Below are 24,753 nucleotides of genomic sequence, written 5' to 3'. Positions count from 1 at the left end.
TTTTTTTTAGGGTGAGAAAGGAGAGAATGGAGAAACTGGCCATAAAGGAGAAAAAGGAGAAGCAAATGGAGGGTTTTTAATGTCAGGACCACCAGGACTTCCAGGAAGACCAGGACCAGTGGTAATGTTTTCTTTTGTAAAATAAATGGCCTCATTAAACCCATACTTGATTAATTGAAAGATTTACTAATTTGCACATTTTAATTAATCCCACATGGCTTCCATTCACTTGCTTTATATCCACTGTGTGTGTGTGTGTGTGTGTGTGTGTGTATTCAGTGTGTAAATAAGCCAAGATCCTATTCTTTCATGAGCAGAGTTATACCAAAATTAGAGAAGGCAGAACAATGGCAAGAAGCAGGACTCTCATTGAGAAAAATAAGAAGGAACAGCTAACTGTACTGGCCTGGAGGCAGCAAGCTCTGGGCTATCTCTTATTTGAATGCCTGGTTGAGGGGGCTGATTTGAAAAAGATGCTATAGGAAGAGTTGCTGGGCCAATTGCCTGCACCTTGGGATGGTTAGTTGGTCAAGCCACAGCTCCCAGAGTATGTTGCCCTCAAGGTCATCCCTGCCCAAACCATGCGTTCAAGAAAGAGGCAATCCAGAACCAGCTGTCCTCCTCTTGTTTCTTCCCTCACTGCTATTTCCATTGCAAGCATGGAAAGTGCCAAACAACAATGGACCATTATAATAGTGGTTTATAACTACAGGGAACTAGACATATACCTCTATACTTCTGGATCCATAGAATCATAGAGTTGGAAGGGTCTCAATAAGCCACTGAATCCAGTGGGGTCTTTTACTACGCTCTCTGTTTATTAACAATAATAAATCTGTAAAGCACAAAAATATTATCACATTTTGCTTGATAAATGCCCATAAGATAATAACTAAAAATTGGAAGGAAGGTTATTTTACATGGTTGATTGCTGGGCAAAAATCTATGACTCCCTCCTCATGGAGAAATTGTCACATAATATAAGAGCAGCTAAATGACTAGTTTCCAGTGAAAAACTTATTCAGTACTGGTTTCCCTTCATAGAATATATCATCAACAGTGGAGACTTTTTGCACACCTACCTCCTCATCAACTGGCCTTTTGGAAGGACTTAATCGCTAATTAATACCAGATGATGAAATATGACAAACATTATTCTTTCCTCGGCCTTTTATTGGTGCACTAGTACACATAATAGTATCACATTTGTTACGTTGTTTGTTTTTATGTTTGTTGCTAATAAATTTGCAGATTGCTATAAAAATTAAAAAAAACAACAACCCACAACTAGTGACTTGATCAAAAAAAGATGTAAAATTAGTTTGACAGGATTTGTCAAGAACAAATCCTGTCAAACTAATTTTACATCTTTTTTTGATCAGGTCACTAGTTGTGGGTTGTTTTTTTAATTTTTATAGCAATCTGCAATCTGCTGGCTCTTAAAATTGACTGTATTACCAGCTTTGGGCTTGTTAACTGCCCTCCAGTTGACTTTGACTCATGATGACTCTGTGGATGAGTTCTCCATGACTCCTAGTCCTCCACTGCTCTGCTCAGGTCCTGCAGACTCAGGCGCATGGCCTCTCTGATTGAGTCCATTCATTGGCATGTGGGCTTCCTCTCTTTCTGCTTCCCTCTGCCCTACCTTCTATTATTGTTTTTTCTAATGATTCATACCTTCTCGTGTTGTGGCCAAAATACAACAGCTTCAATTTAGTCATCATGGCTTCCAGGAATAGTTTGGGCTTGATCTATTCAAGACCCACTTATTTATCTTCATGGCTATCAACAGTTTCCTCAGCACTCTTTTCCAGGCGCACATCTCAAAAGAGTTTATTTTCTCTGGGTTGGCTTTCTTCACTGTCCAGCTCTCACATCTGTACATGGTAGTGCAGAATACAATGGCTTGGACTATCCTAACTTTAGTGCTCAGAGTTAGGTCTTTGTTCTTTAGGATCTTGTCCATTTCCTTCATTTCCCTTTGCAGTCCTAACTTACTTCTGATTTCTTGACTGCAGTCTCTGTTCTGATTTATGTTTGAACCAAGGTATGGGAACTCTTTAACTATTTCAATTTTATTGTTATCTAGGATGAATTCTTAATCGTCCATGTGCACTTTTCTTCCTTAATGTAACATCAATTCTGTCTTGACACTTTCATCCTTGACCTTCTTCAATAATTGCTCCAGGTTTTTGTTGGTTTCTATTAATTGTGTTATGTTGTCTGCATATGTTATCTTGATGTTCCTACCTCCAGTCCTCATTCCTCCTGCCTCTGAGTCTAAGCTTGCTCTGAATAGGATATTTTCTGCATGCAGGCTGAATAAATCAGGTGATTATAATATGCAGCCTTGCCCTATTCTGATTGGGAACCATTTGCCCACATTCTGTTCTAACAGTGGCCTAAGTGCAGATTTCTCATTAGGACTATCAGATGTAGTGGCACTCCCATGTCTTTAAGAATGTTCCATAGCTTTTTGTGATCTGTGCAGTCAAAGGCTTTGGTACAGTCTATAAAGCACATGCTGATTTTCTTTTGCAATTCCTTGGTGCGTTCCATTACGCCAATATGCTCTATGATAAAAACAGGAACATACTGTTCAATGATTAGTAGTCATTCAGTGACTATGTAGTAAAGGCTTTACTGTAATTAATAAAGCACATTCAGATTTCCTTTTGAAATTCCCTGGCACATTCCATTATCCAACATATGTTTGCAGTGTGATCCCTTGTGGCTCTTCCTTTCCTGAAACCAGTGTGCTCTTCATGGATTTCTCATTCTATATATAATAGGAGTCTTTACTGCAAAATTTTGAGCATCACTTTGCTTGCCAGGGAAATTAGTGCAATGGTCCTGTAGTTATTGCAATCTTTTGTGTCTCAAAAATGATACCAAAAGATTCAGAGAGTACACCAGCAAGTTCCTTCAAGTACAGTTCAAGTACAGTACAGGGATGCAGTTCATCTGACTGCAGATTTGAACTGATTTAGGTTAACTTCGGTTTGAGTGTTGGACTATAACTTTGGAGAACAGGGGTTCAAGCCCCACTCAGCTATGAAACCCACTGGGTGGCACTGGGCAAGTCACATTCTCTCAGCCTCAGAGAACAGCAGTGAAAAACCTGTCTGAAGAAACTTGACAAGAAACCCCTGAGATAGGTTTACCTTAGGGTTGCCATAAGTTGGAAATGACTTGAAGGCAAACAACAATGACAAAGGTAATAGTTTTTAAATAGTTTTTAATTTTAAACTAATGCTGTATTGCATTTTATTGTTTTTAAACTCTGATTGTTTAATTCTAGTTTTATTATTGGGGAGGGGGTTGGGAAGGGACCATTTAGTACTTTATTGTAATGTATTTTTACTGTTGTAACCTGCCCGGATTCCTAGTGATTGGGCGGGCTTTAAATAAATAAATAAATAAATAAATAATTATTATTATTATTTATTAATAGCTGATGATCTCGTCAATTTTGGTTTATGATCTGGATCCCTTGTATCGAGCAATTCTGCCTTTTTGCTGTGATCTGATAGCATTTTATCATCCTTAAAAAACATTCACTTCTTCCTTGAGTTTACTGTGCAGCCACATTGGCTTTTTCATATATTTCCCATTTTTCTTTTTCCATAGGATTGTTTGTGATTTTGTTTTTGCAGCTCCTTTTTCAAGAACTCCTACTTTTTCTGGGTCTCTTTTTTTGCTTAACATCTCTAGCCATGGGGTTTCATCCAGTATTTCCCTGAATTTGATAAAATCAGATTTCCTGAAATCCAAGGTTTGTGTTTGACTGTGAATTCTAGCAGTTCATGTTCACTTCCCCCTTCCAGTGATGAACTCCTCCCTATTGGTTAGGGCAAAGTCAGGGATTGTTCATCCCCTTGTTCCTTCCTCTACCTTTTGAAATAGGTAATTATCTTTAAGTCACATCAGTAATTTCTTGGACAGCCTATGCTTCACAGAGTTAGTCTCCAAGCAGATTAATGGGCTAACTGGAGTTCCTATTCTCACCCTTACACTCCATTTTCAAATTTTAGAATTATAGAAGTGGAGGGAGCCATGTAGGCCTTGTAGAGTTGGAGGGAGCCTCCCCTCCCCGCTCTTTTTCTTTCAGTTAGAGGAGCATTCTGTGATGTAAATCTCCCCTTTAGTTTGAGAACTAAGCTAATTTACACAATCCAGACCTGTCTGTTCATACCTGAGTACCTGCTTTTCCCCTGACATAGTGCATACTGGCTGTAAAGTTGTTTCACAGACAATTTCCTTAGGGACACTTTAAATGACTGTACAGAGAGTCCAATAATAATAATAATTTAAGACCCCAAATGAAAATGTTTGGCTTTTATGGATGTACAAACCAAACATGATCAGGATGGTAGGGGAGGAAAGAATATTTGTTGTTAATTGTTTTGTGGCTGAAAAATGGGTTTCCCCAATTGGGAAGACTAAAACATTAGCAATACAGTGGACCTTGTTATACGCTGTACTTTTGCACCATCTGTGTCAGGTATTTGTACATCCTAAAGTGTTTTAGGAACACTTCTCTGCAGGATTAAAAGTTTTTTGGTTTTTTTTGCACGACCGTTGTAGGATTTGGTGCAAAAAACAAAAACCAACAGCCATACTTTTGTGTGCAAAAAATTCCCCATTGTTTCCAGCTAGCCACTGTTTCTTTTGTGCAAGATTGCTATTCAGAATATGCCAATACCATACAAGAACTGCACAGAAACATCTGTTCTCTCCATAGGGGGAGAAGACTGCAGAACCAATTCTTCCTCACTTGCAATATTCACACTCCTACAGGACATCATTCTGCATGTATTACCACTGCTCCTGAGACTGCTGCATCTGCAAATTTATATTATAATTATTTTACAGAAAAAAATGTGTGTACTTTCTACTTTGACAGGGGCCAAAAGGAGACACTGTTGTTGGGCCTAGAGGGCCCCCAGGAGTACCCGGCCTACCTGGACCTCCAGGGTTTGGACCAGCTGGGCCGCCTGGTCCCCCAGGGCCTCCTGGACCCCCAGGACCTCCATCAATCTATGGTTCAGGTATAATACCGCCATTTTTATTGTGTACCAGTGCATGAAATGTGTATGTGCAGAGAAGCATATGGCTATACCAGTATATAAATGAATATAAATACTTGATAGATAATCAACCTTTTCCTTTTTCATATTTTACTCCAGCACATGATGGCTGAGTTTTGGAGGAGTGAAACTTATCCCTTGCTAAAGCCAACTGGGTTCTTTCAGAGGGTACATTTTGTAATGTCCTGCAATGATCTGTCAAAGGGATGGGGGAGAAGCTTTTAAAAAATCCATGGGACATATGAATCTAAGCCTTGCCAATAGCTGAAAGGCAAAAAACCTGCTACACTGAAAGTATGGCTTCTCCATCACTGATATAATGTTGTTGTTTTTAAACTAGCTGAATGGGGTGGAAGATTGAACTGAAAAATTTATAATCTGGCAAGAGTAAACATTTTAGTAAATCAGCCAAGCCCCCTTCTTTTTTTAATAATATTTTATTGAATTTTTAAATTTTACATATAAAAAGAAACAATCACAATCACAAATCATTCATAAACCATCCACAAATGACAATTAACAATAAACATACCAAAACTCACACTTACAACTAATACAACACATATATCTAACATTCCATATCCATTACTTCCTGTCTGCCAATCTAGCTTTTGTTTCTATCTTATTCGCATTTAGATTATCCATTAATAAGTTAAACATAATAAGTAATCGTTGTTGTCCTTCTTACTCTTACAGTTTTTCCTAAAGCCTCCAATTAGTTATAATAGAGCTAGTGCAAATTTACTTTAAAATTAACATCATTGGATCTTTTTTCTTTAAAAATAAAATTGTTTCTCCAGTTGTTAAACATCTTAAATTAATTAACCTTAGTCTAATTCTTTCCCTAGAAAACTATTCCCCCCCTCAAGTTTTCCAGAGATATTCTATTATATTATTCCAATCTTCCTTGTATGAATTCGACTGTTCATTTCTGATTTCTCTTGATAGCTTGTCCATTTCCATCATGTCGAGTAGCTTGTGTATCCAATCTTCCCTTGAAGGTATTTCTTTTGATTTCTATCTCTGGGCATATACTATTCTAGCAGCTGACAACAAATAGAATATTATTTTACAATTTTTTTTCTATAATCTGTTCTATTATATTAAGTTAAAAAAAATTCTGGTGAGAATTTCAAAGATACATTTATAACCTTCTTAATTAAAAACATCCCAGAATTCCACTACTTTCTCACATGTCTGCCACATATGATAGATCGAACCTCTCTCTTTTCCACATTTCCAACAAACATTACTGCAGTTGTTAAAAATCTTACTTAATCTATCAGGTGTTAAATACTGTTGAAAAAAAACCTTGTAATAATTTTCTTTGATGTTCTGGCTACAAATATAGTTTATTCTCGTTCTCCATGTTAAGTCCCATTGATCCAATTCAATTGATAATTCAAAGTTTTGGGACCATTTAATCATATTTTCCTTAATGATTTCCTTCTCCATATAGATTTTAAGTAAACTGTTATATAATCTTAAGAATATTGCATCATTATTAGACATTATCTCTTGTTCTAATTCTGAATCAGATTTTCCAATATCATATTGTTTTTATCCATTATTAGTTGTCTATTTAAAAAAATCAAGATAAGTGATGGCCCTATTCTCTAAGTTCTTCTCTGGTTTTTATTCTATATACAGATTCATTGATTTTGATTAAATCTTTGTATTTCATCCACTTCATGTCTTTTTATTTGTTTTGTTTGAGGTAAGCCTCATGGGGATTCCTATACACAAATTTTAGAACAAATTCTTTTTTTATATATTTTTTCTAAATCCTCATTAAAGATTGTCTCACAAAGTGATTATTAAAGTCACGATTTACTTTTTCCTTATTGTAAAATAATTAGGCGTGTTAGCCAAATCTCAGATTTACACTTTCTAAATTTAATAAATTTTCATCTTTTAAAGTAAGCTAATATTTTATCCAGTGCTGCCTCAAAGTATAATCTGAGATTTGGCATGGCAAGACCACCCCTTTCTTTTGCGTCCTGGAGATATTTCATTTTTATCCTTGCTCTCCTTCTTTTCCATATGAATTTGGCAATTCATGGTCGCCTTGGTCGATGATCTCCGTCTGAGCGTCGACAGGGGAAGCGTGTCCCTGCTGGTGCTCTTGGACATCTCAGCGGCTTTCGATACCATAGACCATGGTATCCTTCTGGGGCGCCTGGCTGAGGTGGGAATCGGGGGCACTGCGCTCCAGTGGTTCCGTTCCTACCTCTCTGGGAGGTCCCAGATGGTGCAGCTGGGGGACGTGTGCTCCAGCGAGCGGGCCCTTAAAACCGGGGTCCCTCAAGGAGCCATTCTGTCCCCCATGCTATTCAACATTTACATGAAACCGCTGGGAGAGATCATCCGGAGACATGGGGCGCGGGGTTATCAGTACGCTGATGACACCCAAATCATTTTCTCTATGTCTCCGACTGATGCAGTGACTGGGGATGGCCTCTCTCCTCTCGTGGCCTGTTTGGAGTCAGTAATGGGCTGGATGAGGGAAAACCGACTCAAACTTAATCCAGAGAAAACGGAGGTACTAGCGATAGGCCCCCCTGGTTCAGGAATGGCGGTGGTTCCACCTGTCCTGAATGGGGTCACGCTCCCTGTGAAGGACTCCGTGCGCAGTCTGGGGGTGCTTCTTGACTCGTCCCTTCACCTGACTGCTCAGGTGAATGCGACGGTCAAGAGCACCTGTTATCAGCTTCGGCTGATTCGCCAGCTGCGCCCATACCTGGCCCAGAGGGACCTTGAAACTGTTGTACACGCTCTGGTAACTTCGAGATTGGATTTCTGCAACGTACTCTACATGGGGCAACCCTTATACCAAACTCGGAAGCTGCAAGTGGTGCAGAACATGGCAGCGCGGCTGGTCACTGGTGCTCCCAGGACCAGCCATATAACACCCGTGCTTAAAGATCTCCATTGGCTGCCCATCCGCTTCCGAGCTCAATATAAGGCGTTGGTGATTACCTATAAAGCCCTAAATGGCTTGGGTCCAGGATTCCTGAAGGACCGCCTCTCCCCGTACAATCCGCCTCGCACCCTCAGAACATCTGGGCAGCAACTCCTGAAGGTGCCTGGGGCTAGGTTGGCTGCTACGGCCAGAAGATCCTTTTCCATAGCTGCCCCAGCCCTTTGGAATACGCTGCCCACAGAGCTCCGCTCATCTACCACCCTGGCCCAATTTAGGAAGGGTCTCAAAACCTTCCTATTCAATCAGGCATTCCCCGACTAAACATCCTGTGGGCCTCCCTCCTCTCTCGTGGCCGTGAGGTTGGGCTAATGGGGTCTTTTATTGTTTTATGAATTGCTGTTGTTTTAATGTGTTTTTAATTGTATACTGCTCGCACTTCGGTGCATTTGTAAGCCGCCCTGATCTTTTGGAAGGGCGGGGTATAAATAAAGATTTTATTTATTTTATTATTTTAATCCCTTTTTCCCATTCTTTGAATGGTACCTCATTTTTAATTATTAGTATTTGAAATAAGAAAAGGAACTTTGGAAGTATATTCATTTTTATCACCTCTATTTTACCCAGAAGAGTTAGATTCAATTTTTCTACTTCTCTCTCTTTTAATTTTTTGCCGTAATTTCTGGCAAGTCAGAGTTTTTATTAGATATCCAAATACCTAGGTATTTTATCTTCTAACTTGTTTGAAGACCAGTAGTGGTTTCCAATTCTTTTATTTCAGAAAAGATCAGGTTTTTGGTTATTATTGCTGTTTTATCCTTATTTATTTTTAATCCAGATGTTAGCTCAAATTCCTTTAATTCCCTTAATAGTTCTTGTGAGTCATTGATCAGATCACTGATAGTCACCATTAGATCATCTGCAAATGCCCATTCCCTTAACTTTTATCACCTTAATATTCACATTATTTCTTAAATTTTGAAACAAAACTTCCATGACCAATACAAAAAGCAGGAATGACAATGGGCATCCCTGCCTTATTCCTTTTTAAATTTCTATAAACTCGGTTCTTCCCCCGTTTATATTGCGTCTAGCTTGTTGTTTTTGATAAATCGTTTTCACACAGTTTATCTCCTAAATCTAGCTTTTCCATCGCACAAAATAATAATTTCCAAAATACATTATCAAATGCCTTCTCTATGTCAAAAAAGAAGGCTGCAAGCTTTTTTTTTGTTATGTGCTTTGTGGTATTCCACTAAATCTATAATATGTCTTATATTATCCTCTTTGATCTCCCTGTATAACAAATGGTATTTTTAAAAAATTCTACCAGCAAGAATGCTCGCGAACAATTTATAGTAATTGTTTAACAAAAAGTTTGGTCTGTAATTTTTAACTTGTGTGAGATCTCTTTCCTCCATGAATCAATGAAATCACTACTTCCTTGCAGGCTGGGGGAAAAGTCTCTTGTAGACAATTCATCACTTCTTTCAATAGCTCTGTTATTTCTTCTTGAAGAAGTTTGTAGTATAATGATGAAAGTCCATCTGGACCTGGTATTCTGTTAGATTTACTATTGTTGATGGCATTTATAATCTCCATAGTGGTAATTGGTTGGTTCAAGCCCCCTTCTACAGGCTTGCTTTGGTCTTTAGATTTGTGTCTGCCTTAATTTTTATTTAGATGAGCTGCATTATATACACAGAAAGTCTTTGACAGTCAAAGATTCTGTTTTAATTCATGGAGAATTCATGGCCTTCTAGTCCAACCCCCTGTCATGTAGAAACACAGAATCAAAGCATCTCTGACTGATGACCATCCAGCCTCTGTTTAAGAACCTCCAAAGGAGACTACACCAGACTCAGAGGGAGTGTGTTCCACTGTTGGAACAGCTCTTACTATCAGGACGTTTTTCCTAATGTTGAGGTGAAATCTCGTTTCTTCTAGTTTGAATCCATTGCTATGGGTCCTGTTCTCTGGAGCAGCAGAAAACAAGCTTGCTCCATCCTTAATATGACACCCCTTCAAATACTTTAAAAAAAAAATGCTTATCCACTATATCCTCTTGGGGAATCCTTAATAATTTAAACATACTCATGATTAATATGTAAAAATGTTTCCCATTACCCTCCATCATTTTATTGCAGTATTTAAAATATATGATCCATTCTTTAACATTGCTTATTCTTTTAAACAGTATTTGAGAACTTAGCTCCTTGATGGCATATCAATTTTGTCCCTTCAATCCTGGAGGAAATTGGTCCTTACTAACCAGACTGAGATTTTCATTACCCCCAGACCCTCTTCCTCTTGGTTATTTCATACTGAATAAAAGTTATGCTTTGTTATTGCTGTTAAATGTGGCTTGTAGATGTGGATATCTTTTCAAATGATTATAACACTCTGTTGTCCTTAACTGTGTTTACTTGGTTCTTAGTTGAATCCCTATGACTATGTATGCTGTGCAACTTTAAAACCCCATGGATGACATTTTGTCCTTCACAGTGCCTTCACATGACACCCAGATAAGATTAAAATAATCTGTTTCATTGTTAAGGGCTTGGGTTCTGCCTCCAAATCTTCACTCATTAAGTACCTAAAGCAATTAAAACCTAATACAGCATTCCTACAGGAGATGCAAAGGAAAGGTACAAATCCTATTTTTTTTCCATAATCAAAGTTTGGATCCTAATATAGAACAGGGACGTGAACAAGTCCAGGGTAGTTGCAATTTTATTTGATCCCTCTTGGTACTTTCTAATAGAAAAGGTAATAAGGACATTTTCTGATTTTTCAAGGAGATCTACTGACTAGACTCCTTAATTAGGCATTTTAGTCCCCAAATTCTGATAAGCATAAATTCATGAAAACTTTTTTCAGGTTTTAAAGATAATTGTAGTGGATAATATGATTGTACACGATGTGGACGATGTTTTAAATTATAAACTGGATAAATCCTAGTACCTGGAAAAGAAGAAATCTAATGTGCTCCCTACTGTCAGAAGGAATAACCAAAGCTAATTTAGTAGATACCTGGATAGATCTGCACCCTTTCTGTACTTTCTAGAGTACGCTTTCCTTTCAAATACTCATTGCTCCTATTCTAGAATAATTACTTCTTCATTTCAAAACCCCTGGGATGCAACAATAGACCCCATCATTTATTCTGACCACTTGTCTCTACCTATAATTTGTCAATTCAGACCAGAATTGGGGGGTAATATATACATGACTCCATCCTCTGTCAGGTGACATAATGAACATTCAAATCAATCAAGATGAACTGCACATTAGCAGTATGTGGTGGGATATCCCACCCCCTTATTCCTCTCCTGCTTCTCCTTCTTTTCTGGGGCAGCTCCTGCTGCCACCCACTCTATCTCTGAGGACAGATAGATGGGCTCCTTCATCAGCTCCCAGGGGCTTTAGTGCTCCTGCAGTTGCTGTTTTCTGTTTATGATCACCCAAATGCACTGGTGGCAGGAAGATGAGAAAGAGCCATGGGTGACTTTGACAACTGTTTAAGCCACAGGACCTCCAGCATGTACCTCCCTGTGTGTGGCACTACTGATGTCTATTATGTGCCCGCATTGGATTTCTCCAACAAGCCCTCAGGCCCTGGCCCTGTCAAATGGCTTTCTTATATGACTCTAATTTGCCTCCCATGTGCAACCAGTGTGCAAAGTTGTGGCAGCATTCAAGGAATCTCCCTCTCTCACACTCACTCACTGTTTCTCTCCCTCACACACATAGAAAAGGACTCTAGGGATGGAAGTGTACAGCTTCATGGAAGGTTTTTGTTGTGTATAGTGTACTGTACTGCAGGTGTTGTAGTCCCAGAATGGTTCTGAAGGTGTGGAAAGTAAAAGCATGATTCTATTTTAATAGCATTTTACAGAGGCAGGCCTTTCCAGATTAACCATCCCGGCCCAGGTTCCCAGGTTCCCTGATTCCCTCATTCCTCCCGTGGCCCCATCTTAGTGATGGTTGAGGATCAACAGAGGAATATCAGGGTTTTTAGTTTTAACTGCTGGTTTTATGCTTGTATTGTGTTTTTAATATGTTATATTGTTTAATACTGTCTTAAGGGGGGGGAGGGATAAAGTGTTTTTAATTGTCATATTTTATATTTTACTGTTGTTAACCGCCCGGATTGGTTTGCCAGAGGGCGGTATACAAATAAATATTATTATTATTATTATTATTAGAATGTGATTGTAGTGGGAGTGGAGCCTCATGTGATAAGCCTCTAAGAGTGCATTTTCAGGTTCTAATTTTCAGGATATCATTGCTCTAACCTGAGCTCTTACATTTAAGAATGGTAATTTATATAACTCACAAATGATAGGAGCAGATTGAATAAACTACTGAATTAAGAAAATTTAGTATGATCTCTGATTATAGGTTCCCAGAGAATAGGGTTGAAACAAATGTCAGAGGACTGCTGAATACTAGATTATTTGGATCAGTGATTTCATTTATGCTTCATTTAGATGGCTCTTCATAACTTTATAAATTAAGAGCCATATCCCCCCCCCGGGCACTTTCTAAATTGTTTCTGAGTAAAGGGCAAATTAGAAAGTAACCCAGCACTCTGGTGGACACCAAGAAAGTGGGGGAATTATTCAGAGGGTATACTAAGGAGAAGCACTCGTTGGGGGAAATTCCTGATTGCATCTTCTTTCACCATTTTTACTGACCAATGTGTTTAAAGCCCCACATTACACTGGTCTAATTGCCAGTATTTATCTGTTTACCTAGAGATCCCTGATTTTAAAACACCATCAAAGCCTGCTTTATACCTTAATGCAAAGCAACAGGCACTAAGGATAGAGTTGAGCTCTCCAAATTAAAATTTATGTAATGGAAGTCAAGTTCTACAAGTCGTACCATTAGTTTATTTATTTTATAAGGGATATTGCTATAGGTAGTGCTTTGGCAACATCTTTCATATCATCATTAACACTGTAATCTTGTAAAATGTACCTTATTTTGGTTTTCTTTAAACAGTAGCAGTAGCAGGCCCACCAGGACCTCCTGGGGAACCTGGATTACCAGGAAGCAAGAATCTGGTAAGCATATGTCTGATTCTGAAGAATGTGTCAGACCTTAACAGCCTGCACCTGCAGAGAAGGACACATGGTGACAGCAGTGGTATCAGCCATGTGATTACTTGGGGGAACATGTTGGGCTGCCAGTAGTCTTGTAATTTCGCACCAGTTACATAGAGGGAGTGGTGGTAAACACTACTGCTCCATCACAAGTTCAATATATGAAGCTACTAAAATGTGTATGACCTTAACAGCTCTTCTTCAAACAACTGCAATAATATAAATTGCAGTAACTACATATAGGTCCTAGTTAATGGCACTATTTCATGCAATCACTGTTTCTGTGGTTACTGTTGGGTTCCAAGCCTGCTATCTCCAGGAAGCAAATGATCTTGTAGGCTACAAAACTACAGTCATTCAGACAATATCTAACAGTGATCTGCTTGGAACACATTCAGTGGTACCCATGCTGGCCATATAGCAAAATAAAACAAAATCCATTTTGGCCAGCCAAAATACACAAAACACATAATGCAAGCTGTGAAAGCTCCACTGGCTTTTTCCTTAGGCAAAAGAAGTCAAAAAATTATACAACAAGAAGAAAAAATGATGGGTGTTGGAGTCACAGGCTTACATGGTATGCATGAATATTTCAAATGGACAGCTTCTTGACATGCATTAAGAAGTCTTAGTTTTTTTCTTATTTTTCCCCCTCCTTTGGCTGCACATTGTTGGAACTTACAACTGTAGCGATGTAGAGGCTTACAATCAAATAGACAAATCTAATAGACAGATTCAATTTGTTCAGCCTGAATATATGGAGAGGATTATTGGAGAGGAAAGAGCCACTGTGTGTATTCTGGATCCTTGCCCTTCCTGGCTTTTGAAAGCAGCCAAAGGGGAACTGGGCAAAAGATGAATTACAGCAAGGGAAGTTTCCATCCTGCCTGAAAGAGCTGTGGTAAAACTGTTACTAAAAAAGGTGTCTCAGGACTCCACCATACCTATTGGTCAGTCTCTAATACAGTTGGCCCTCTGTATCAGTGGGGGTTCCGTTCTGGACACACACTTGGGAATACCAAAAAATGTAGGACCTCAAGTCCCATTACCATGAATGGATACCGACATGTGCCTGGCCACATCAGTAAGGCTGCATGCACATGCCACCACAATGAAGTGGGGCCATCTTTGGATGCGCCAATCTGTGGATAGCTAGCCTGCCAATATAGAGAGCAGACTGTATTCCATTTCTGGACAAGATCCTGGAGCGTTGATGGCCTCTGAGCTCCCAGGGCTTCTGGATGAAATGGATTATCTCGATACATTTCAATCTGGCTTCAGACCTGATTATGGGATGGAGACAGCTTTGGTCACCTTGGTGAATGACCTGTGCAGGGAACTGGACAGAGGAGTATGTTGATTCTTCTGGACCTCTCAGAAGCTCTCAGTATAATCAGCCATTGTGTCCTTCTGAGCCAACTCTCAGACTTGGGGCATTCTTATGCAATGGTTGCAGTCTTTCTTGGAGGGATGAATGCAAAAGGTGGTGCTGGGGACTCCTGTTTAATGCCATTGGCCCGTGCAGCCCCTCAGGGCTCTGTTTTGTTCCTCCAAGTTATTTAACATCTAAATGAAACTACTGGAAGAGATCATCCGGAATTGAGACCGGGGGGGGGGGGGAGGCATGGTGTCATCATTATGCTGATGATATCCAACTCTATCTCTCCTTCCCATCGGATTCCAAGTAAGTCAGTGCTGCTACCAGTAATGAACTGGATGAGGACAAACAAATTGAAACTTAATCCAGAAAAAACAGAGGTGTCCCAATCAGTCAAAAGGCAGATAAAGACATAAGGATTTTGCCTGTACTGGACAAGGTTATGCTCCTCCTGAAATCTCAAGCTCATAGCTTGGATGTCCTCCTAGATTCAGCGCTGAGCCTGGATGCATAGATTTCAGCAGTGGCCAGGAGTACTTTTGCTTAATTAAAACTAGTTCAGCCACTGCACCCATTCCTTGGGATGTCAGATCTGGCTGTGATTACATCCCATTTGGACTGTTGTAACACGGTCTACATAGGGCTGCTTTGAAAACTGTTCTTAAACTTCAGCAGGTCCAAAATGCTATAGCCAGGCTGTTGACTGAAGCTGGATGCAAGGATTATGTGACTTCCAGTTGAGCTGCACTTGCTACCTATCCATTTCAGAATAATATTTATTTATTTATTTATTTATTTATTTATTTATAGCCCGCTCAAACACAAGAAATCCGGGCAGGTTACAGCAATAAAAATACAGAGAATACAATAAAATAAACTACAGTAAAATAAGATTAAAGAGAGTAATGTAAGTTACAGAATTCACAGCTAGACCTGATGGAACTGAGCCTGTCTTTTTCACTCCCCCCCCCCCTAAGTCTGATGATGACAGTTGGTATGGAGGGAGGGTTCTTCTTGAGCCAAGAATTTTATTTAATTTTAATTTAATTCTTCTCATTAAATTTAAGAGAAGAATTGGTGGACAGAGCGACAGAAGTCACAGTAAACTGGTAGAGGAACTAGGAAGGGAAGGCCTGCTGGAAGAGATCCATCTTAAGAGCCTTCTTAAAGGCTGTAAGAGTAGAAATTTCACAGATCTCTTTCGGCAGGTCATTCCATAGCTTTAGAACAGCAGTGGAGACGGCCCTCTGGGTAACTGAGGTTAGTCTAGATTTTTTTGGCTGAAGCAGATTCTTCCCTGAGGACCTTAGAGTGCGGGACTGACAGTACGGAAGAAGGCGTTTCCTTAAGTATTCTGGACCCAAGCCATGTAGGGCTTTAAAGGTAATCACTAACACCTTGTACCTTGGCCAGAAACTAATTGGCAGCCAGTGAAGGGATTTCAAAACTGTTGTTATGTGATCATTATGAGAAGTACCTATAATTAACCTGGCTGCCATATTTTGTACAAGTTGAAGTTTCCAAAATTGGCACGAGGGTAGCCCCATATAGAGTGCATTACAGAAGTCCAATCGAGAGGTGACCAGCGCATGTACTACTAAGGTCTCTCAGTTCCAGGAAGGGGCACATCTGACTTATCAGATGAAGCTGATAACAAGTGGTCCTGACTGTCTCATCCACCTGAGCTGTCAGGTGAAGAGATGAGTCGAGGAGTACCCCCAAGCTGCGGATAGAGTCTTTCAGGGGAAGTGTGACCCCATCCAGAACTGGCTGACATAACTCCATATCTGAGCTCAGGTTTCCTATAATTAGTACCTCTATCTTACCTGGATTCAGCTTGAATCGGTTTTCCCTCATCCAATCCATTACTGCCCCAAAAGAGGCATTCAGAGGGGAGATGCCATCCTTAGCCACTGCATCAGTCTGAGACATCGAGAAATATATTTGGGTGTCATCAGTGTACTGATAACACTGTGCCCCATGTCTCCGGATTATCTCACCCACCGGCTTCATGTAAATGTTAAACAGCATAGGAGACAAGATGGCACCCTGGGGGACACCAAATTTTAGCTCTCTTTTAGAAGAACAACTGTCTCTCAGCACCACCACCTGGAATCTGCCCGAGAGGTAGGACCGGAACCACTGTAGAACAGTGCCTCCGATACCCAACTCTTCAGGCGTTCTATAAGGATGCCATGGTCTATGGCATCGAAGGCCTCTGAGAGGTCCAAGAGCACCAACAGGCTCACATTTCCCCTGTCAATGCCCAGACAGAAATCATCAACTAAGGTGACCATGGCTGTCTCAGCTCCGTATCCTGCCCTGAAGACGGTTTGAAATGAGTCCAGATAATCCAAGACTGCCTGTAGTTGATTGGTGACCACCCTCTCGATCACCTTGCTCAAGAATGGCAACAACGAGATTGGTCTAAAGTTATTTCTATCCAGGGGATCCAGGGAGGGCTTTTTTAAGAGTGGTCTGACCACTGCCTCCTTAAGACAAGAAGGCAAGGTACCCTCCCTGAAGGATGCATTGATTATATTTTTCAGCATCAGCTTGATTTGATAACCCCCCCTGGACAGTCAGCCAGGATGGGCAAAGATTGAGAGGGCAAGTTCTTTTTTTCAGACTACTAAGGAGCTTGTCCACGTCCTCAATACTTACCGACTCAAACTGATCCAGTCTATCAGTAATAGCAGAGGCATTGGATGCCTCTCTCATTGCTTCTGACTTAAAGTTGGCATCTAAATCAGCTCTTATCAGAGAAATTTTATCTGTGAAATAATCATTAAAAGCATCACAGCAAGCTATAGTTGAATCTAATAAAGGGTTCTGGGTGGGAAGCAGTTGTGTTAAATTCCTTACCACCCTGAACAGCTCAGCTGGACGAGATTTTACAGATGTGATAGACGCAGAGTAGAAATATTTCTTGGCTGCATCTATTGCCACTTGATAGAACCTAAGAAAAGTCCAATGAAGTGTCTTATCAGATATGAGTTGAGATTTCAGCCAACGCTTCTCTAGTTATTGTCCAACCTGCGTCATTTGTTTAAGATCCAAAAAGGGAGCATAGTAAATAAATAAATGTCATGGTATAAAAAGAATTGGAACTAAAGAGGAATGCCAGCCATGATGCAGCATTTGTTTTTCTCTTACAAGAGAATGGGGCAATGCCCATCTCTGTGCCCCTTCCCTTGTCAAGAAGTTCTAGGAATGAAGGGGCATGGCTTTTCAATATCCTTAGCATATTCTAGCATGTGCCTCTCTTCAGCTCTGAAGTTCCAACACTACATTTAGGTTCTGCTCTAAAAAATAAGTCACCTGTTCATTTCTTGTTACTTGAGCTATTAATTATTTATTTATTTTTCTCTTAACAGGTTATGACACTAAGCAATGTTGGCAACATGCTACAAAATGTTCACTTAGTTTCAGAAGGCACATTGATCTATCTGAGTGAAACCAGTGAAGCTTTTATTCGTGTTCAAGGTGGATGGAAAAAACTGCAGGTTGTATTTTATTCTAGATCGTGTATCTAAACTTCCATTCAAAAAATTTGTTTCGTGATTTCTTTTCTAAAAGGAATATGTGGATGCTCAAGTACATAAATATTTCTTTCCTGCAGTCCCTCATTGCTACTGTTTTTCCTATATGTTTCATTTCAGCTTGGTGAACTTATTCCTATCTCTGCTGAGAGCCCTCCACCTCCAGCAATTTCTAGCCAGGTAAGTATTAAAAAACACTGTTCTGAGTAAGGAGGAGAACTTGACCTAGTAATAGCCTATATGTAGTAGAATATGGGTACTAGACCTAATAATGTTCTGATCTCTTATTGTTCTTAGGAAGTAATATGGGAATATGAATGCTTGCAGTGTTTGTCTGGTCTCTTTAGGGCTATTGACAAACACTGGAATGGGATGAAGGGCTGATGAGGATAGAGATGTGAACTGGGAAAACTAGTTTTCTAGGTTCTAGAGTGGTTCAATTCAGTGGGAAAATCCTAGCTATAGAGGGGAGCTATTGGCTAGCATCCATGTTATCATCAACATATGAATCCCATCTCTTAAAACAGGTTTGCATTTATTTTTTAAATGTCAGTCACTAGGATACATGTGTAAAATAAGCATAAAACTATAAATGCCATTTTGAGTTTTTAAAAAATCAGACAGAATACCTGACACATAAGGAGAGAGAGAAGACTGAGATTCATCTTGGTGGTGTAAACATCTGCCTTTTCAGTTACCAAGCTGGGTATAGACCATGACTCAGAATCTGGTGGCTGACTTCACCTTTGTTTTCCCTGCTTTCAGTGTTTTATATTAACCTTTGTAATTTGTTGTGTGTTGAACTAACAGGGTTTTCAACACCTTCCAGCACCAGTTCCGCTTTCGGGTCCTGACAGCAGAAGGCCAAGCGTAAGTTGGAGGGGGATAGTTGCACTATTATCAGTGATACAGCAAATTAGTAGGTGAAGGACATGTTTGCATGGCCTCTCCTCCCTGTGTACATCCCAGAAAAGCTGGTGGTAACAGTTAATACCAAACCACAGGGGGAATCACAGTCAGTATGCTGACTTTGGTTGGGGGCAGGTAAATTCATCTTCATTTTCTCATGAATAAAAACTTGTGAGAGCCCTGGACCTATAGCTCAAGAAAGCTCCCTGGTACCGTATCTTCCCATCAGTAGTAAACACTAAAAATGCTTGTTCATGAAGATATATACAAATCATTGTATTGGAGTCTTTTTGTAGCTGAACTATTGGTGCCCTTTATCAAGATAGGCCTGCTTGGCCGAGAAGGATTTTGGCCTTCTATTTCAAGTTATACTCTGGAGCCTTACCAGAGAGCAGATCTATCTGGGATGCATAACTGAGAGGAATTCTTCCACTTTTCTTTGCTGGTGTGCAAAGACATTTCCAGGAGCTCTTTCACACTACAGAGTATTATCATTCCATTATAACTGCCATGGCAACTTGCTATGAAATGCTAAAACTTGCAGTGTAGGGAGAGGTATTTAGTATTCTTGACACTAGTGCCTCATAAAACTACCAATCCCAGGATTCCATAGGATGGCAGTTAGAGTGGAATCATAGAGCTATAAGTCTGTAGTGTGAAAAGGGACAGGCTACAGATGATTTACCTAACTTTCCTCAGTGCTGTAAATGCATCTAAAATTCTTGCTAACTGGTATCTATGCAGGTTCAAAGGCATTTTCACATATTTTCACAGGATAATTAATATATCTCATAATTTAAGGCCTTTTATTCATTTTTGCTTGAAATTCCTGAAACTTGTTGTAGATATTGGGATTCAAAAGCCTGAATCCTGTTGATGGTCCCAATGAGGCTAAGCTCCTTAAACCAATTGCTGAATGGTTAGAATCCTGTAAATCCACTGATACAATGCGTCTACTCCAGTTGGAATTAACAATTGGATTCAAGTCTTAACGATGTTTAAAAACAATCTCAAACCTATGTACCTATTAAAAAACTAAGATGACACTTTAAATTTAAATGTATAACTAACATCGACTTTTATAAAGAAAACTGTTTCTTTTATTCTGAACACATGGCCAAGTGTAAAATTATTTTTTTAAAAAAATAATAAGTTTAATACACACTATTTTCTAATTGGAATAGTTTCTAATAAAGTAATCAAATAATTCTCCTCATTTCCTAATTTTTATATCATCCATGACACTGGAACAGTAAGAATGAATGATGACAAAATAAGTTTCATGCCTCATTAAGAAACTATACATTTGTCCAGTATTTGCCCTCGTAAAGGTTGAGGCTGATTTCAGACTGTGCTGCTAACAAATAATTAGTCTTAATTAGATGTTAGTCTAAATATTCTCATTTGGAAGACACTGTTCCACCAGTTATGTCAGATGTTGCTCTGTTCAAGGACATGTGATATCATCTGCAAAAGTGCATGGTAATAGACAAAACAGCTACTAGCCTGCAAAGACTTCCTGGCAAGATCAAATCAATATGTGAAATCCAGCCTTTCTCACCCCTGCAGTTCAACTGCATCTCTCAATCCTCTCTGTTCTTCAAATTTACTTTTTCCCTTCCCTAATTTCTCCTTCCCCCTCCTCCAGCCAATTCCTTCTTCCAAGCTTCCTTGTGTAGCCTGCCCTGACTCCCTTCCCCAAGCCTTGACCTTCCTAGACCCTAGAGTTTGATTTTTCCTATCTGCTTTTCCATAGACTAATAGGTCTGGGGGGGGGGGAGATAGATAGATAGATAGATAGATAGATAGATAGATAGATAGATAGATGAGACCACTGAAATTTAGCAGAGGAAAAGGAAACTAAACCTTTGCCTTCCAACTCAGTGAGCTTTGTCTTCACCTCTTCCCCAAATTCTGTGCCCATATCACTCTTCATGTCCTTCCATCCTTATTTGCTCCAGACAGACACAAAGACAAGGAGCTGTCTTCACTACCTCTTCCCCAATCTGTCTCAGCTGGAAGAGTGAAGCCAATTGGGCCACTCACTCAAAAAGGACCTCTCATTCTAGAGCCATGCTCCTGCTCTTCTTGGGGGAGGGTACATCTGGGAGGTGGGAAGGCCTGGTCACCCAAATGCAGCCCAGGGGTCCTAGGTTTCCCTTCTATGTCATACTGCATTACAGTATAGTTGTTTTCATCCTTTACTCTGCAGCTTCATCTAGTTGCTTTGAATACCCCATTTTCTGGTGATATGCGAGCTGACTACCAGTGCTTCCAACAAGCCCGGGCTGCTGGCTTAACCTCAACGTACAGAGCTTTCTTGTCTTCGCATCTTCAAGATCTCTTGACAGTTGTCAGGAAAGTTGACAGATACCATCTGCCCATAGTTAACCTTAAGGTAAAATACCTTTGATGACTTTGCTTTCTGAAATTGCAAGTGCTTTCAGACCTAGCACTCCTAGTACTGCACTTCCAGTTAGAAGCATTCTGCACTATTTTGTGTTTACTGTTGTTTTTTCTGGTGAGAAATGACACAAAAATGGTGGTAAAGCATGGGAGGAATAACAAACGATAGATAAATGTGTTGAGACACCATAAAGGTAGAATTCAAAGAGATAGCCATGTTGATCTGGAATATCAGTATGCAAAGGGATCGTGTAGCACCTTTGAGACTGAGGACTTTATCACACGGGGACAACTGGAAGTATAAATGGTGATTATCCTGTGAAAATCTTGCATTCGTGATTAAGATTTTCTTATGCCATTATACTGGGAATATCCTGTGAAAATTGTGCAACAGCGATAAAGGTTTTCACATGATGTTGCAATAAAAAGTGATTAAAGTGCCATTATGCTGGGAATAACCAGACAATAAACAGCAACAAATCATTCACAGGAAAATCCTGTGAATAACCCTATTATGTAATTCTGAAAAGTAGCATCTTGGAATGAATCTTTAAGCACTTCAGCTTGATCTGACACACTTAGAATTAATCAGAAGTTTTCTTCCAGGGGAGATGACAGGGCTCCCATACAAGTCTGAGCCCTGGAGCTTTTACTTTTTAAAAATTAAGACCTGCACTCTCTCTACCATTTTCACAGCATTTTGAAACAAGGGACAAAACTACTTTGAAACCTTATAAGCTTATTGTAGCACTCCTCCACCACATGTAAATATTTGTCCATACCTGATTGTATTTGCTTACTTTCACCACTAATGTGCCTGTCTCGTGGTTTCATGGAAACAACACAGAGGGCATTTCAAAATTTATTGTGTCATACATAGAATTGCAGGGGGAGATGGCTGCATCTAGTCTTCAACCACATCTATGTTGTCATCCCACTGTACTTTCATTTTGCTTCATAGCTTGTGAAAAAAGCAAGACCCATAGAAGGGGGGGAGGTATAAATATTGGGACCAAGGAAGAAATAGGGTGGTAGAATTCACAGCTGCCTTGTCTTTCATGGTTTTGGACTGTTGCAGAAACAGAAGTATTCTCTGAGTAACTGTAGAAGTGACTGCAGTCTCTTATGTCCTGTGAGTAGTGGTGGAATTTCAGAGAGAGAGAAAAAATCAGAAGCAAGGAGGAACCATGTAACAGGACAGTGGGCAGAAGACTAGTTGGATGGGTAAATGTAAGACAAGGGCCTGTTACAGACAGGCCAAAATAAAGCTGCTTCGGGTCTCTTTGGAGGTATGCTATTTAAATGATGCATGGGTCCTAAGAGTCCGGAGGTCGCGCCAAAGCCACACTCCATTCCTAAGCACTGGAGTGCAGCTTTGGTGCAGCTTCCGGATTCTTAGGACCCATGCATCATTTAAACAGCATACCTCCAAAGAGACCCAAAGCAGCTTTATTTTGGCAGTCTGTAACAGGCCCAAAACTTTGGAATGAGCACTAGCTGATGGGCCCAATTTTTAGAACAAGACTAGACAAACCATTTAACATTATCACAAAAATAAAGCTGAATGTTCATTCAATTTCACTTAATTTCATTGTTAAGTGTTTCCTTCCTTCCCCTCCCTGCTTCCATAGGAAGAAATATTGTTTGATAATTGGGAGTCAGTTTTCTCTGGCAATGGGGGCCAGTTTGATCTCCAGATTCCAATTTACTCCTTTGACGGCAGGAATGTAATGACTGATTCAGCCTGGTAAGTTTACCTCCTCATTTTTGTGTGTGTGAAATATTAGTATTGTGTTTTAACAGCTGCATGAGCCCTCATGCTTACCTAGATGGGGGGCAGTTTAGTCCTCCCCAGAGTAAAATTTGTTGCAGAATCCACACAAAACTAACCCTCCAAGATAGGCATTCTTTGGTATTTTCAGTCATGATGACATGCTGTGGTTTTTCTGGAGGCTAGCCATTTGAAGGGGCACTGCAATTATCGGAGGGTGAGAAAATACAGGAGGTGTACATGATACTGTACATTACCTGTCAATAAATTGGAGTGAGAACATAATTCATAGCACACTCAATGCAAGCTTTAAAAACCATTATTCTATGATGACTATGCCCCTGGAAACTTTTAATTCTCCCAGAATCTACCACAACTGGGGATTAGTGTTATGAGGTAAGATTATAACTTCAGAAATTCTTTTCACATTATCAAATCAGCCCTTGTCTCCCCAGAGGAAAAAAATCTATGTAAAAGAAGTAACATTTATTTATATCTTTCCCTCACTAGCTACCACCTTTCCTCCTCCCCACAATTTGCTGAAAGATTAAATTTATTTTTATCAGAAATGGAATGTGCTCTAAAAATAATATCAATAATTACAACAACTTTAATAATGCAACTTTAAAACGTTCCTCTAATTTTAGGCCTCAAAAAGTCATCTGGCATGGTTCAAGTCCGCATGGAATACGACTGATTAGTAACTACTGTGAAGCCTGGAGGACAGCAGATCTAGCAGTCATGGGACAGGCATCACCTTTGAAGTCTGGAAAACTTTTGGATCAAAAAGCATATAGCTGTAGCAACAGGTTTATTGTTCTTTGTATTGAAAATAGTTATATCTCAGATACTCAAAGGAAATAAATTTCCTCTCCTTCCAGTGCAAATTTAAATTTTTATTATAAAAAGTTGTCATTGAAATATAATTTTTAAATGATGTAAATATTGTATTGCAAGTGTGTACTTTTTTAAAAGGGTAATAACCAAAGAAAGCATACCTCAATGCAGAGTCTTATTCCAAGATGGTGAAATTCATTTTTCTGAAACATTTCAGCCCACACAGAATCTTAGTGAAACATTAGTAGAGAGTCCTCAGTGTCCACTGGGGTTTGGTTCCAGGGTCCCCCATGGAGACCAAAATCTTTGGATGCTCAAGTCCCATTAAATACAAAGATGCAATGGCTTGATGGACTTTGAGGTCTCTTCTAACTCTATGAGTCTATGAAATAATGTCCCTTATATAAAACAGCAAAATCAAGGTTTGCTTTTGTGAATTTATATATCTTTTGGAATATTTTCAAGCCATGGATGGTGGGATCCGCAAATAAAGAATCTATGGATATAAAGGGCTGACTGTAAAGCTAAGCAAACATGAAGAAGTGCCTGAGCTATAAGGCACATGTCACCGTTATAACCCTACTTAGGGTAGTTCCTAAAAGGTATAGTTCAGATATCCCCAGGAAGGTGTGCCAACAAGATGGATCACTCCCTCATTATACATTGGTCCAGTGACCCTGGAACATATATGTGTGATAAAGAAGGGTGTAATCTCTGCTGTAGCCCAGTTTTCCATAAACACCTCTGCCAGAGTAAGGTCTATTGAATTTAAAGAGTTCCTATATTTTC

At 39.6% G+C, this 24,753-nt stretch overlaps 1 protein-coding gene across 1 annotated transcript in view; it reads left to right on the top strand.

The window, feature by feature from the left end:
• The window catches only part of COL15A1 (collagen type XV alpha 1 chain), a 194,828-nt gene extending 170,483 nt beyond the window's left edge, over positions 1 to 24,345 (top strand). Inside the window, 9 exon segments of the mRNA XM_042475322.1 lie at positions 11 to 121; positions 4,907 to 5,051; positions 13,021 to 13,082; positions 17,877 to 18,005; positions 18,162 to 18,221; positions 18,852 to 18,911; positions 21,163 to 21,348; positions 22,988 to 23,103; positions 23,775 to 24,345. Of these exon segments, the coding sequence (XP_042331256.1) occupies positions 11 to 121; positions 4,907 to 5,051; positions 13,021 to 13,082; positions 17,877 to 18,005; positions 18,162 to 18,221; positions 18,852 to 18,911; positions 21,163 to 21,348; positions 22,988 to 23,103; positions 23,775 to 23,991 (1,086 nt within the window). The 3' untranslated portion in view covers positions 23,992 to 24,345.
• The last annotated feature ends 408 nt before the right edge of the window (positions 24,346 to 24,753 follow it).

The sequence above is a fragment of the Sceloporus undulatus genome, chromosome 6 (genome assembly GCF_019175285.1).
Source record: "Sceloporus undulatus isolate JIND9_A2432 ecotype Alabama chromosome 6, SceUnd_v1.1, whole genome shotgun sequence".
NCBI classification, from domain to species: domain Eukaryota; kingdom Metazoa; phylum Chordata; class Lepidosauria; order Squamata; family Phrynosomatidae; genus Sceloporus; species Sceloporus undulatus.
The sequence above is the reverse complement of the archived record's forward strand: the minus strand, read 5'-3'. Positions and strand labels throughout refer to the sequence as shown.